This window comes from Emys orbicularis, chromosome 6 (genome assembly GCF_028017835.1).
Source record: "Emys orbicularis isolate rEmyOrb1 chromosome 6, rEmyOrb1.hap1, whole genome shotgun sequence".
Classification (NCBI taxonomy): Eukaryota; Metazoa; Chordata; order Testudines; family Emydidae; genus Emys; species Emys orbicularis.
This window is the reverse complement of record NC_088688.1, coordinates 5759605-5776101: the sequence shown is the minus strand read 5'-3', so window position 1 is coordinate 5776101 and position 16497 is coordinate 5759605. Positions and strand designations below refer to the sequence as shown.

General features: G+C 49.6%; 1 protein-coding gene across 1 annotated transcript; it reads right to left on the bottom strand.

Annotated features, from left to right (window-relative positions):
* Positions 1-673: 673 nt before the first annotated feature.
* On the bottom strand, positions 674-13462 carry LOC135880342 (phospholipase A2 inhibitor NAI-like). The gene is made up of 5 exons (XM_065406607.1): positions 13414-13462; positions 9026-9142; positions 3929-4081; positions 2367-2507; positions 674-885 (listed from the first exon to the last, which is right to left on the bottom strand). The coding sequence occupies exons 1-5, from the start codon at positions 13460-13462 to the stop codon at positions 674-676; spliced, it is 672 nt and encodes a 223-aa protein (XP_065262679.1).
* Between the last annotated feature and the right edge of the window lie 3035 nt (positions 13463-16497).

Below are 16497 nucleotides of genomic sequence, written 5' to 3'. Positions count from 1 at the left end.
AATTTTAAAAAGTTCTAGCCTTCCCATTGGCTCTTTTGGTCAGGTGCCCACTCCCTTCCTTTTACCTATGCAGGGAGACTTTTTAACCCTTTACAGGTAAAGCAAGTAGAGAACTACTACTAAGAGAGTTTTTATAGTTAACTAGCTGGCTGGGTGTCCATGAGAGAGGCAGGCAGGCACACACACACCTCATTTATCACACCTTGCAAGGCATACTTTGTACAAAGGTTATTTCAACAGTGTGTAGGGTGTGAATACAAGGGGTACATTCTGCCACACAACTTTAATGAGAGGGGGTAGAAGAAGAGGGACAGACTCAGGTGGAATGAATATAAAGGGGATCTTTACTGAGGCTGCTGGATGCTGGCAGACCCCGTGGCTGTCTTGAATGCTCTCATTTCCACCGCTTGTACTGTCTAGTGGTTCTACACAGGGTCTTGTTGGGTCCCAGCCTAGCCATCGTGATGCCCAATATAATTAAACTTCACCAGCTTAAATAAATCAAAAATCTAGAAGATTTTTCTTGGCTTCATTGAAAAAGGCTAAGAGATTCCAGTAGAAAACAGAGTCCCTGCAAGGGAAACACAACTGCAGAAAGTGCCACATGCAAGCAGCAGATAGAGTGGCTTCAGCACAGCAACGCTGGGCATTTGTCCCATGCCGGCAGGGAAGATCAAGAAAGCAGCAGCACCAAGATAAGTCCTGACAGGGCTGGAAGGAGGAGGGCGACTCGAGGGGCAAATCCAAGAGCCTTGTGGCCTCTGCTGGAGGCTGGTTTGCACTCAAACCTCACAATGTCCACATCGAACCCTTTCTCCCCTTTTGGAGCAGTGCACTCAGACTCGGTGGTGCAGCCCTTCCTTGCAGTTTTTAGGGGGAGTATACCTGCACAGAGGAAGAAACACATACCAGGCATCAGGGGAGCTCTGGTTCTTCCTGTCACTAGTCAGTCCCAATAGTGCTACCCCCTGCGAGGGTATCAAGGTTGTTCTAGTCTCCCTGTCCTTCTCCGATCTTTCCTCCCCCTCCCCGCCCCCCCCCCCCTTCCAGTTACCGGCAGGACACTCCGTGTCAATGCCTCTGCTGGTCAGGAAAGTTTCTGTCAGGTCACTGTCCCTGAAAGCCTTTAGAGGTTTCTTTTAAAATGTATTTAAAGAGGCAATTGGAGTCAGTTTGATTGACCTGAAATAATGGGGGTGAATTGGGCTTTGGCTTCCCCCCCTCCGCCCCACTTTCTGGTGGATAAAGAATGGGAAGCTTTTTGATTTTTCCCCCTAACATGGGGATTTTTCTACTTGTTTATTACATTAGGAATCAGGATTTTTTCTACGCTGGAAGTCTCTATGGCCAGCTGGAGAACTAGCAGTATTATTATGTCAGAAAAATTATGCATGTAATTATGTATCTAAATACATGAGTGATGTTTATTCAGACTGGGAGTCACCTGGTGGCTCTGTTACACACAGTCTAGCAAGTCCTTTTTCTTAGCATGCAAGCACTCTTCAGTCTGACAAAATGCTGGGTGGTTGTTAGCTTGTGAGGCAGGTGGGGTAGGGGCTGTTGCAAGCTGCAGGAGAGTTTGCTCTCTGTCTTAATCTCTCTATCTAGAACCAATACTTGGTGCATTGCTTTGGGCTTTGGTTTGGGGGCTGAGATTTCTGAAAGAGAGGGTTATTTGCACGTTGCTTGCAATCACCTCTGTTCAAGGACTGATGTATATAGTGTAAATAAACAAGTTACACTCTGAAAATACTCAGACTCCATAACACCGATTTCTTTTCCAAGGGGAAGCCAATCTGCTACCGATCAGCAGAGAGGGGACACTGGTTACATTTTTTTTTAATTCAGGAAAAAGGGAATTACCAGACCAGATTAGGGGTCCATCTAATCCAGTATCCTGCCACCAACAATGACCAGTAACATAGGTTTCAGAGGAAGATTATGGTTATACATACCTAAACGGTCACCTGTCCAGAGGGGAAGTTTCTTCCTAATCTCCATTTAGGTAGTAGCTGTCTTGGACTCCGAAGCAGGAGGGCTTATATCTTATCTAACATAAGTGTAGATGTTCTTATCCATACTTATTAATTTTCTAAATGTCCGATTCTTTTATGAATCCTGCTAAGATCTTGGCTTCAATAATATCCTGTGGCAATGAATTCCACAGGTTAACTATACACAACGTGGAAAGGGGGAAAAAACCACTCCTTTGTACCAGTTGCAGATTTGTTCCCATTCAGTGTCATTGACATTTCTTTTGCTTTTTTTTAAATTTGCTTTCTCTCATTTCTCTTTGAAGCATTTCATAGAACGGGGTTTGCGAAATTAACCAAAATATAACAAACAGGAAAAAATAAATAAATTACCGATGGTTATTTTCCCAGCTATATCTAAACACTGGGTCTGGGCTCCGGTACAACGCACAGTGTCTTCACTACACTGGTAAGAATTCTCAGCGTAGCATGCTGGGCACTGCAGGCCATTGGGCACGGTGTTCATCGGTGGCACTGGGAACAATCAGAAGGATCAGTCAGCTTTGGCAATGTTAGCAGGAACAGTTGGCATTGGGGGTGAGGGAGCTTGGGGGCAAATCATCAAATGGCCCTTTAAATCCTCCCACTGCAGGGGACTAGAGTTCTAGCTCAGGAGATACCACGGGCAGTTGAATCTAGTCTCTACTGACTTGAGAGTTTTCCCGAGTGAAGGCTTCTCCCATGTAGAATCTGGTTAGTAGGAACTCAGAGGCCTATTCATTTTACTTCTCCTCCTCACCCCAGCGGGGAGTTATTCCGTGCAAGGCCTGTTGTGACAACTGGCCTATAACTTTTACCATGGAAAATAGGTCAAGTTATTTTCAATGAAGAATGTAATAAATAGGTGCAAGAGAACCAGACAGAGAGACTAAATTAGTCCAAACCAAAAGTTACATTGATATAATTCAAGGACTATGTTGAAATTATGGTTTATAAACACAGAAGACTTGGAAGCAGAAGTTAATGAACCAAAATTGATGTGTCAGCTATTAGGCCTAATTGGTGGACAAAATAACAAAGGGATGGGCTGTTCCGTCCATCCCTCCCTGGGGTGTGGGGGGGGCAGAATACTCAAAAGAGCAGACAGAAGCTACTGAAGTGAGCTTTACCATCATGGCTGCCACCCCTGCCTGTTTCCTGGGCCTTTGTCATCCTGATCTTGAGAGGTGTCCTGACCACACTGGGCCAGAGAGAGGGATCCAGATGACATCACCTCCTTTACTGGCTCCAGCTGAATCCAAAACGCAACGTAGAGTGAGAGTTATTTACCCTAAGAGACTAAACAAGGGTTTTTTTTTCCTCCTAAAGACTCTCTCCAGCTAAAGGGAAAGGGCGTGAAAATGAAAGCCTGATTTCATACTTTACATTTCAAAGGCTTTCACTGCTTTTCCTTCTTTTCCATTTCTTTAAGAAAAGGATGTTTCATGGTGTGTTTGCCATGGTGCTAAGCAAGCTGAGGTCTCTGTGTATCAAACCCCGGACCTTGTTTAACACTGTTTAATGTTGGACAGCGACCGGGTTATCCTACCACCCTTGGCCATATATTCCATCTCACTTAATACAACAGGCCCCCTGCAGGGCAAGTGGCTATTCTCAGGGATTGAGGCTTATTCAGTCCAGTGCTCCCTGCATGTTCTCAGGGACTCAGTGTTATTCATTAGAGCACCCCTGCAAAGCAGGTGAAATCTCCTACTGAAATATCACCTCATTCTGAATCTCTCACAACAGCTTAGAGAGCAGCAGGGCCATCCCTGGTGGGGTCTGGGTGAATTCCCAGCTTGGTGCAAACTTAGGATAGAGAGCAGGAGTTTCACTGTAAGCCTAGGATGGGAAGAGGAAGAGGAAGAGGAAGAGGAGGAGGAAAGGGGAGGAGAGCGCATGCTGTAGATACGTACATGGGTCAGACGCTGTTTTACAAGCTTCTCCCACACAGCAGGTGATTCCGCTCCTTTGTGTTATTCCATTCCCAAAGTTCATACTAATGGGATCTGCTCGGCAACTGTTGGAGTGCAGGCAGGACTTTTGGGTTATCACAATCCTCTTTGACTCTAAGAAAGAAAAACATGTGGTGTTACGAACAAAACAGGCCCACTGTGATGCTTTGAGGTCCCCCAGAGCAGTAAGGGGTTCTCTCACCGCCTGTCTTGTAACCTTGGGTGCCTTAACACTACATTGCTATGACTCAGAGCCTTGACGCCAGTAGCCAGCCTACAAGCGTAAAGGTCTTACCCAGCCTAGTTACTCCTGCCAGGGTGACCCCACCAGCCCTTCTGGTCCCGAGACTCCACAAATCTGTCTCCCCGCCCCGAGTTCTTAACTACTGGACACTCAGACTTTCCCAACTCTGGTTCGTCAGCCCCCGGAAGAAGTGAAACCTGCCCCTCGTTATCAGTTCATTTTGGCAAACACACTCCACGCAGTTTGCACACCAGAGACCTGCTTGGGGTAAAAACCAACAAGACGTTTGTTATAGACAAATCACAGATTCAAAGATGAAATAGGAAGAAGCAGCAGACACGGACAAGTGACCCAGAAAATAAACAAATATGCAACTTCAGGCTTTACACGTCGACATTAGCGGAATTCTCTTTGCTAATAGAAATTACCTTTGAACAGTTTCCCAGCAAATCCCCTGCCAGAGAGGGGATCCAGTGTGCAAGACAGACAGCCCCATGCCTGAGACGGTCCCTCGGTTCTGGATACCTTTCACTTCAAATCCTGTTCCCTTCCCTTTTAAGAGGGTTTGCAGGGGGGTTTCCTTTCTCTCAATTCATGGTTATTCAGAGCCATGGGGGAGGGGGGATTCCCTCTCAATTTGACAGTCAGTGTCTCAGTCAACTGTAATAGTCCATAATTTGTCTTTTCATGGGTCATTACTTGGGACTGGTTTTGTGAAAACACTTGGCTTGGAAGGAGCCCCTCGCTGCTGTGAGGCGTATTTAAAATTATAGCATAGGGCATGAGCATACTGTGCTGTATACAGAAATCCATAGATTCATACCCACCGTCTGTATACATGTCTCATGAGGACCATCAAGTTCAGAACATTACAAGCTTTCATAAAAGATCTTATTCGACATGTTTTTATGCACAGTAACATGGTGTACAACTGGTTGATTCAACTGCTTACTCTTTGGGGTTCAGACTCCCTTCCCTTCCCCCCCCATTCTCCCCTTGGAGTGTCTGGACCCTGACTGTTACAGCCAGCATCGAGGGGCATTCCTTCCTGCAGTGACTTCTTCACTCCCTCTCTTCCCCATCCCCCTCCCCCCAATCATGACACAACATGGCCTTCCTGGCATCGTGACAGGATGATACAAAACAATTTGGGGCTTGGGAACAGCAAAGCCATCCTGCAGGTGGTGCTGATGGGGGCACGGTGATCACCATGGGGAAATGGATCAGCCACCATCACATCTCAGACACTAGGGAGGCATGTCATGCCTCCCCACCCCATACTGTAATATTTACATGGGGAGCAGCTAGTGGCCACCCAGTTTCACTACAGCTGTACCCCAGCAAGAATACCCTGTTCTTGGGACTCTTTAGTAAACAGTGGTTACCCACTGGTCCATGGTAGGCTGCATGCCCATCTGTCCCCATTCCATGCATGACAGTCTGTTACAGCCCTGAGCTACCAAGAGCCTCGCTTCAGCTGTAGAGACTTGTGCTGTTAGTTCCGGAGGTCCTCAATTCACTATTGGGCTGCTCAGTCGAGCAGAGAAATGTATTACGTGATCAAATGGCTGGAAGTTGAAGCTAGACAAATTCAGACTGGAAATAAGGTGTAAATTGTGAGTAATTTACCCATGGTCATAGTAGATTCTCCATCGCTGACCATTTTAAAAATCAAGATTGGATGTTTTGGTAAAAGATCTGCTCTAGGAATTATTGGGGGGGAAGTTCTCTGACCTGCATTCCGTAGGAGATCCCGACTAGATGGTCGCAGTGTCCTTTCTGGCCTTGAAAACGATGAATCCCTGGTGTATTGGCCAAGAGGGAGACCAACTTTACCCCTGTGCCCTGTAAAGTCTTGGTAAGGATGCTCAGAAGTGGGGGAGTTTATCGATCTACATGCCTAGACTCACTGATGCTGGCCTGTCTCTAATGCTAGATGCTAGTATAGTGCTGGCTCTCTATCAATCAGGGCTGGCTCACGGGCGGACTCTGGGCATCAAGTGAGCCGCTCAGTATCAGTACCAGAGCTCAAGATCAACCTAGGGCCAGGTCAAAACCAAGTCAGAGTCCGTTAAAAATTGAGAGCGTGAGGCGAGAATCAGGGTAGGGCTGGCTAGGGGCTTTCACCAAGGTCAGCAAAGGTCTTAAGCCAAGGACCGTAAACCAGGACCAGGGTCGACTAGGTTAGGAGTCTGGAATCAAGGCAAGTCACTGCGAGGTTTGGCAAAGTGGGGTCTAAGACAGAAGCATGCTGGTGATCTGCATTGCTCAGGCAACTTTCAGAAACGGCTTCCTGGTTTATATGGGAAGTGCCGGGGAATCACAGAGGGCTGACGCTTGTGCCTCCTCAGGCAGGACTGCCTGTGGGGCTTTTATGTCTCAGCACCTCAGGGTGACACCCCAGATAGCAGCGAGGAAGCAGCATCTCCCTGAGTCCCTGGTTCCAGACCGGCGGGTTCTTATGCAGTCTATCTGTCTGTGTTTCTATACCAGGCTCCTGAGTCTAGCACCCTCCCACAGTAACAAGCCATGGGAGCCCTCTGGTATCTAACACTGCCTGGGTTAAAGGGGAATCTCACTCACCCAACTGGGTTGTAGAATCATAGAATAGAATCAGGGTTGGAAGGGATCTCAGGAGGTCATCTAGTCCAACCCCCTGCTCAAAGCAGGACCAATTCCCAACTAAATCATCCCAGCCAGGGCTTTGTCAAGCCTGACCTTTAAAACCTCTTAGGAAGGAGATTTCACCATCTCCCTAGGTAACGCATTCCAGTGCTTCACCACCCTCCTAGTGAACTAGTGTTTCCTAATATCCAACCTAGACCTCCCCCACTGCAACTTGAGACCATTGCTCCTTGTTCTGTCATCTGCCACCATTGAGAACAGCCGAGTTCCATCCTCTTTGGAACCCCCCTTCAGGTAGTTGAAGGCTGCTATCAAATCCCCCCTCATTCTTCTCTTCTGGAGACTAAACAATCCCAGTTCCCTCAGCCTCTCCTCATAAGTCATGCGCTCCAGACCCCTAATCATTTTTGTTGCCCTCCGCTGGACTCTTTCCAATTTTTCCACATCCTTCTTGTAGTGTGGGGCCCAAAACTGGACACAGTACTCCAGATGAGGCCTCACCAATGTCGAATAAAGGGGAACGATCACGTCCCTCGATCTGCTGGCAATGCCCCTACTTATACAGCCCAAAATGCCGTTAGCCTTCTTGGCAACAAGAGCACACTGTTGACTCATATCCAGCTTCTCGTCCACTGTGACCCCTAGGTCCTTTTCTGCAGAACTGCTACCTAGCCATTCGGTCCCTAGTCTGTAGCTGTGCATGGGATTCTTCCGTCCTAAGTGCAGGACTCTGCACTTGTCCTTGTTGAACCTCATCAGGTTTCTTTTGGCCCAATCCTCTAATTTGTCTAGGTCCCTCTGTATCCGATCCCTACCCTCTAGTGTATCTACCACGCCTCCTAGTTTAGTGTCATCGGCAAACTTGCTGAGAATGCAGTCCACACCATCCTCCAGATCATTAATAAAGATATTAAACAAAACCGGCCCCAGGACCGACCCTTGGGGCACTCCGCTTGAAACCGGCTGCCAACTAGACATGGAGCCATTGATCACTACCCGTTGAGCCCGACGATCTAGCCAGCTTTCTATCCACCTTACAGTCCATTCATCCAGCCCATACTTCTTTAACGTGGCAGCAAGAATACTGTGGGAGACCGTATCAAAAGCTTTGCTAAAGTCAAGGAATAACACATCCACTGCTTTCCCCTCATCCACAGAGCCAGTTATCTCATCATAGAAGGCAATTAGGTTAGTCAGGCACGACTTCCCCTTGGTGAATCCATGCTGACTGTTCCTGATCACTTTCCTCTCCTCTAAGTGTTTCATAATTGATTCCTTGAGGACCTGCTCCATGATTTTTCCAGGGACTGAGGTGAGGCTGACTGGCCTGTAGTTCCCCGAATCCTCCTTCTTCCCTTTTTTAAAGATGGGCACTACATTAGCCTTTTTCCAGTCATCCGGGACCTCCCCCGATCGCCATGAGTTTTCAAAAATAATGGCTAATGGCTCTGCAATCTTATCCGCCAACTCCTTTAGCACCCTCTGATGCAGCGCATCCGGCCCCATGGACTTGTGCATGTCCAGTTTTTCTAAATAGTCCCGAACCACTTCTTTCTCCACAGAGGGCTGGTCACCTTCTCCCCATATTGTGCTGCCCAGTGCAGCAGTCTGGGAGCTGACCTTGTTTGTGAAGACAGAGGCAACAAAATCATTGATTACATTAGCTTTTTCCACATCCTCGGTCGCCTCCCTCATTCAGTAAGGGGCCCACACTTTCCTTGACTTTCTTCTTGTTGTGTCCAGAATGTCAGTGCAGGTGCCTTGAGGGGATGACAGGGTGACTTAGGGATGGGGGATGTTGATAAGTGGGAAGGGATGCACTTCGGGCAAAGCTACAGTGCTGGGGTCTTAAATCTGGATGCTCAAACAGGTGCCCTGGAGAATCAAATTGGTGTTTAGGTCCCTCCCCTCCAAGTTTGAAAACTGGGCACTCACATTGTTTGTTGCCAGGTAGGAAACACTGCTTGGCTTAATAATAATACTTTGTGCTTTTCATCCAGAGAGATCAACCTGCTTCACAAGTATCATGCCCCACCCTTTGATTGATGGGAAACTGAGGCATAGAGAGGGAACGTAACTCACCCGGGGTAACCCAGCCAGTCAGTGGCACAGACAGGAATAGAACCCAGGAGTCTTGTCTCCCAGCTCTGTCCACTGCACCACTCTGGCTTAAGCTCTCTCTTACCTACCTTGTACAGCTTCATGCTTTATGATGCCACAGGTATCTTTGCCAGTATCGCAGGTTTCCATGGGGCCGGAACAGTTCTCCCCTATTTCATGGCAAACCTCACATTGAAGAGAGCTCCCTAGGGAAGGAAAGGGAACACACTTTGTCTTAGCAGGTGCTATGAATGTTTCTCACTTCTCTTTTCAAGCTTCCTCTTCTTCACCAGCAGGCATCCTCTGGTTTTCCTTTGTATCTGCTGACCTGTTTGACTAAGCTACAGCCATCAGGGGAACAGCCACCAATACTGCTGGGGCTTGTATGTCCTGAGGGCAGGGGTGAAAGTAATTTAAAGGATTTGCCGGTACTCCAGAGTCCTGAGGAGGGGCGTGGCCTCCACCAGAAGAGGCGGGGCCTTTAAATCCCCAGGCCCTTTAAATCAGGATTTAAAGGGCCCGGGGCTAGGGCTGTGGTAGCAGCAGCTGGGAGCCCCAAGCCCTTTAAATCACTCCCTGAGCTCCCAGCTGCAGAGGTGTCTGGGAGCCCTGGGGTTTGGGGGCAATTTAAAGGGGGCGATTTAAAGGGCCCAGGGCTCTAGCTGCTGCTACCGCAGCAGAGCCCCGGGCCCTTTAAATTGCTGACGTACCCCCCGGGGCTCCAGCAGCAGGGCCCGGGGCTCCGGCTGCCGCTACCCTCCAGGGCCCTTTAAATTGTCTCCGGAGCCCTGGGGTAGCGGCAGCAGGTCTCTGGTGGCTATTTAAAGGGCCCGGGGTGGTAGAGGCAGCGGGAGCCCTGAACCCTTTCAATAGCCACCAGAGCCCTGCCGCCGCTACCCCAGGGCTCCAGGGGCTATTTAAAGGGCTCGGGGATCCCACTGCCTCTACCGTCCCAGGCCCTTTAAATTGTCCCCAGAGCCCTGGGGTAGCAGCAGTGGGGCTCCAGCGGCGATTTAAAGGGCCCGGGGCGGTAGCGGCGGCAGGAGCCCTGGGCCCTTTAAATCACCACCCGAGCCCCGCCGTCGCTACCCCAGGGCTCTGGCAGTGGGGCTCTGGCAGCATTTTAAAGGGCCGTGGGCTCCAGCCCTTTAAATTGCTGCCTCAGGAAGCCGGTCCACCCCGGTATGGCGCACCAGCTCTTGCCGGCAGGGGTGGCAGGTTCGTAGAAATTTTGGTGGTGCCCAGAACCTGCCCCTGCCCAAACTCCACCCCCCACCTGCCCAAGGCTCTGGGAGGGAGTTTGGGTGGGGGAGGAGGTCTGGGGTGCAGGCCCTGGGCTGGGGCAGGGGACTGGGGCACAGGGGGGTGCAGGCTCTGGGAGGGAGGGGGTGTAGGTTCTGGAAGGGGTTGCGGAGGGAGGGGGTGTAGGTTCTGGGAGGGAGTTTGGGGATAAGAGGGGGTGAGGAGGGAGGGGGTGCAGGGGTGAGGCTGGGGTGGATTTGGGGTGTGACGGGATGAGGGGTGGGAGGGGACTCAGGGCTGAGGCAGAGAGTTAGGGTGCATGGGGATGAGGGCTCTGGCTGGGGCTGGAGATGAGGGGTTTGGGGTGTTGGAGAGGCTCAGGGCTAGGACAGAGGGTTGGGGTGCAGGGGATGAGGGCTCTGGATGAGTTTGGAGTGCAGGCAGGCTACCCTGGGACTGGAGCCAGAGAGGACGACTCTCCCCAGCCCTCTCCCTGCCGGCAGCAGCGAGCTGTGTGGTAGGGACCCCCCCGGCAGCACACTCACCCCCACCACTGTCACTGCACGTGGTCCTAGGGGGTCAGTATCACTTTACAGCTGCTAGGGAGCCCTGGGGCATAGGACTCCCCGATTCTTCTAGTCCAGGGATGGCACTAATGCATGATGCAGCTCTCCAATTCCCCCCTCGTGCCTCATGTCCTCCCAGCTTGAACCACAACGACCTCACTGGAGAGATTACCCTGCCGCTAGAACCGCTTTACTAATGTCTAGCTGCCATTTCCTTCTGTGATGGGTTGGATCACAGAAACCCCCCTGAGAGCTGCCACCCGATGTGCCAAGACTACTTCTGCTTCCGTTTTCCCTGCCAGCTCAGGACTCCAGCACCCTGTCTTGCTGAGCCAGACACTCCCATCTGCTCCAACAAAGACCCAGGGTCTGAGTTACTTGCCCCAAAGCTGCAGGTTTACCTGAAAACAGGTCACAAAAGTGTGCTTGTCTTTAGCACTCAGATGCCCAACTCCCAATCCCCTCTAAACCCAAATAAATCCATTTTACCCTGTACAAGCTTTATACAGGGTAAACTCAAATTGTTCGCCCTCTATAACACTTAGAGAGATATGCACAATTGTTTGCTCCCCCAGGTATTAATACATACTCTGAGTTAATTAATAAGTGATTTTATTAAATACAGAAAGTAGGATTTAAGTGGTTCCAAGTAGTAACAGACAGAACAAAGTAAGTCACCAAGCAAAATAAAATGCGCAGATCTATGTCTATTCAAACTGAATACAGATAATCTCACCCTCAGAGATGCTTCAGCAGGGCCAGCTCTGGCTTTTTGTCGCCCCAAGCAAGAAAAATAATAAAATTGGGGCAGCCAGAACAGTAAAGCAAAAAAAAAAAACCCTGCGGCGCGGCCGGAGTGGCAAAGCGGGGGGGGGGGGGGAGAACCTGTGGCACGGCCAGAGCCAGGGTGCAGGGTGCAGACATGCCCCACCTAGCAGGGGGAGGGAGAGGGAGCGGGGGGGGGGGGGGGAAAAGAGAGAGAAAGGGGGCGGCCAGGACTTCAGCGAGGCGCTCGCCACGCCGCCCCGACCGCCACGCCACCTGCTGGGAGGGCTCCGCGCCGCTCCGGTCAGCAGGGAGGGAAGGACGCTGGCTGCCCTGCCAGGCTTGCTACAGACCTGGCACCAGTTGGGGCAGACGGAGCGCACTGCCCCCTCCTAGCAGGGCGCTCCCCTCCTCCGCACCGCCGACCCCTACAGGGCAGCCAGATCGGCGAACAAAAACAAACAAAAAAAGCGGCCATGCTGCCCTAGGATTGGGCGGAATGCCGCCCCGTAGAATCTGCCACCCCAAGCATCAGCCTGCTCGGCTGGTGCCTGGAGCTGGCCCTGTGCTTCAGTAATTCCCCCCCCCCCCACACCCTCAGACTGGACACCTTCCAGGCCTGGGCACAATTCTTTCCCCTGGTACAGCTCTTGTTCCAGCTCAGATGATAGCTAGGGCATTCTTCATGATGGCTCCTCTCTCTCCCCTTTGTTCTGTTCCACCCCTTTATATATATCTTTCGCATAAGGCGGGAACCCTTTGTCCCTCTGGGTTTCCACCCCCCCTCCTCACTGGAAAAGCACCAGGTTAAAGATGGATTCCAGTTCAGGTGACATGATCACACATCACTGCAAGACTTCATTACCCACTTGCCAGCACACAGGTATACAGGAAGACTTACAGGTAAAACACAGCCGTCTGCAGACAATGGTCCTGGTTAATGGGAGTCATCAAGATTCCAAACCCCCATTAATGGCCCACACTTTGCATAATTACAATAGGCCCTCAGAGTTATATTTCATATTTCTAGTTTGATACAAGAGTGGTACATTTATACAAATAGGATGATCACACTCAGTAGATTATAAGCTTTGTAATGATACCTTACAAGAGACCTTTTGCATGAAGCATATCCCAATTATATTCACCGATTATCATATTTTTATAAAACCATATAGACTGCACAACGTCACACCTTCCATTTAGTTCCTGACCCCTATGTCTTCTCGTCAGGCCCTGACACCTCAAGGCGCATTTCAAAGCAAAGTGAGCATTGGGCATGAAGGATGAACCCAGCTAACCCCAAATCCCATTCATCCCAATGCAAGACAGAGGGGACAAATCCACAGGCATAAGGGATATTTCCCACCAGGATGGGAAGACACCCAACTGCAGAACAGCAATTCCTGGGCCGGTTCTATACTTTGGGCTGCAACCAGGGCCGGCTCTAGGATTTTTGCCGCCCAAAGCAAAAACAATTTTGCCCCCCCCCCCCGTTTTTTAATTACGCCGGCCCCGTCTCAACTCTGCCCCTTCCCCAAATCCCCTGCCCTGCCTCCTCCCCCCAGGCTCTCAAGCCTAGGAGGGAGAGAGGGAGGGGGAGATACCGAGCGGCCGCGGCGCGCAAAACAGCCGTTTCGCGCGCCACTGCTCCCCCTCCGTCCCAGGTTTGAGAGCCTGGGAGGGAGGGCGAGTAGCAGCGCGCGAATCAGCTGTTTCGCGCGCTGTGGCAGCAGTAGCGGAGGTGAGTTAGGGCGGCCGGGGCACATTTTTAGGGGTGGCATTCTGGCGCCAGCCATTCCGCCCCTAAAAATGTGCCGCCCCAAGCACCAGCTTGTTTTGCTGGTGCCTAGAGCCGGCCCTGGCTGCAACAGGGTTAACAGCCCCAAAATCAGGGGACTCACCTGCATCTATGAAAGCCAAGAGGATGCAGAGAAAGAAGGAGACCTTCATGATGACGGGGAGAGCACAGGCTGCGATGGAAATAAAGCTGCTGAATTTTCATCTGACACATCAAGTGCTCCAAAAGGGGCTTTTATAGACTGGATTGAACAGCAATGTCAGCGGAAAATCACGAGTGAAATTTGGGGAATAAGGGAAGTTAAGCTAAGTGCCTTCACACACCCTTCTGAAGACTCCCAGGGACTGTGGGGTGGGTAACTTATGGACCTACTGGGAGCGGCTCCATAGTTGTGCATTGTTTCTTACTTTGTTTAATTTAAAGCAGGGATTCAGCCTCTTTGTTTCACGTGAAGAATATTGTGAATCATCCCCAAATTTACAGCACACATCCTATGAGGAAAGACTCAATTTTCAGAAGACTTTCAAATACATCTGTTAATTGGGTTATGAGACAGCTTGAATTAAAACTGGGTCCGTTAAAAAAAAAAATGTTCACTTTGAATCTCATCATGCTTTTTCAGATGCCCCTAGCTAAGAAACACCTTGTAACTAATCCTTCCTACCTTCCATATAGTTATCTCTGGGAACTGCACACTTGCAGACAGGGCAGACACCTCTGTCCAAGTGGAGAAATCACAGGGATTGCTGGAGCCGACTGAGGGATCCATTCCACTCCACTGTCCTGTCTGACATTTATCAGATGCTAAATCCCGTAGTGGACAATTATGTAATAGTGGACAAGTAGAGGGCATCTCTTCCTAAGCTGTGGAGCAATTGCTTTTCTTTTGTAGCAGGATCATTGCTATTTATTGCTTTGATATGGTCCCGGCTGTGTAATGCTCTTGTAACGCAAACACCCGTCAGTATAACTGCACACCAGCACCACTCCTACCTGCTGTCACTTACCTGCCCAAGGAAGGATAGAATGACACTGCTTATGCTTTGCTAAGGGAGATGTGTCATCAGCTTGCTGCAGTGCCAGGTTTACAGAGCAACACCGTCCTTCTCTCCAATTACACCAGGACTGACAGTCCCCTCCCTTTCTACCAGCATGACAAAGCAAATGCTATTACCCCAGTCTCAGGGAAGGACTTAGACATTTGCAGCGAGTAAACACAAGGTTCGCTGGGCTCAGAGGCACATGATTGCCATTTAAATACCTCTCTCTTTTCATAGGAATTGCTAGACTGGATCAAAACTGTGGTCCACCTTGTCCAGCTTCCAGCAGTGGCCAGCACCAGCCACTTCAGGGGGAGGTTCAAGGAACCCGGCAATAGGCACCTATGGGATAATCTCTAGATGGAAAAGTTTCCTCCTAACTTCAAGGAAGCTGCTCACACCCAACACCAGCCAAAATGGATCACTTTGGCAATGCAGCTCTGTCTGCTGAATACCTAGGTGGAGTGGGTGTTTACACACAAATACAGTCCAGTCCTGAAGTCCCCGTCCCACCCCCCAGCTCATCACTAGATGTCGGGGGAGAAGTTATTCAGACACTGCTTACATGCCCTGTGCCACTGTGCCTTGGCCCCTGGTCCAGAGGGTGCACCTGTAGGGATGAGACAGGAGGTTCAGACTGCGGGCCCATTCAAAGGCACTCTGTCACTGGTGTCATCGCCAGGGTGAGACATCAGATCATTGTCTGGCTCACTTGTCATTCGGGATCGCACAGCACTTTTCTGCAAGAACAGAGCAGTTAGACACAGTGTCTTGGCCAAACCCCAACCCCTAACTTAGCCTTGGACATTATGTTCTTCCTCGCCTCCTATCCCCAATGGTTCGGTGTGCTGTTAAATAAGCTCTAGCCGTCTGCCCCAGAGCTGCTGCATTTCAGTGGTGGGAGAGGTCTTTTCTGTAATGTACAATAATTTGGAATTGGGTTTCTATGGTTTGGAAAATGCCTGGAGATGTGTGAATGAAAGAAGCCAGGGGGCATACGAGTCAGTCTTTGTTATTGTTCCATCTTGGACCTCTCTGCCATGAGGATCAAAAGGGGCCAGGTTTGATGGCAGTTGTGTGTTATTCTTAAATGTCTTAACGGGCTTGTTGTATTAATTTTGATGCACTATATGGGCCCAAAGAGTCAAAGGTGTTAACATGATCCTGTAACCGTCCAACATTAAACAATGTTAAACAAGGTTTGGGGTTTGCTACACAGCGATCTCAGCCGCTTAGCACCATGGCCAACACACCAGGAAACATCCTTTTAACCTTTTATTAAAGATACAGAAAAGAAGGAAAACCAGTTAAAGCATTTGACATGTAAGGGACTAAGTAAATCTTTCATTTTAACAACTTCCCTTGTTCTCTTTCCCTTTAGCTGGAGAGATTCTTTAGAAGGAAAAAACCCCTTATTTGACAGTCTTAGATGGGAGTAACTGTCTTTTGCTGAGGAAATGCGGAACAATAAGTTCAGCTAAGCTGGAGCTGTTATTAGAATCATTGAATCACAGAACTGGAAGGGACCTTGAGAGGTCATCTAGTCTAGTCCCCTGCACTCAAGGCAGGACTAAGTATTATCTAGAGTAGACCATCCCTGACAGGTGTTTGTCCAACCTGCTCTTAATAATCCCCAATGATGGCGATTCCACAAAGTCCTTATTGCTCTTGTTAAAGTCCAGTCCCGTTTCCTAGAGGCAGAACGAGACAAACACACAAGAGGGGAAGAGAAAAGAATAAGATAGACAAAGATTGAGCACCCAATGAGGATGAATGAGGGCAGGTTTACACCTCTTATACCTATTGTTTGTCCGTCTCTCTTGCAGACTCAGGTCTTGTCTACATTTAAAACGCTGCAGCACTTCAGTGAATATGCTAACTACACCAATGGGAGAGGTTCTTTGGTACCCCACCTCCCGAAGAGGCAGTAGTGTAGCCTGATCTATGGATTATGTATTAATGATATTAACAGGAACAACATCAGAGGCAAAAGAGGATGAACCCCCATGCTCTGGTGAGTTACAGTAGCTAGGTCAACAAAAGAATTCTCCTGTTCACCCAGTGCTGTCTACACCAGGGGTTAGGTCAATTTAACTGCATCATTCAGGGGGGGTGGATTTTTCACACCCCTGAGTGATATAGTTATA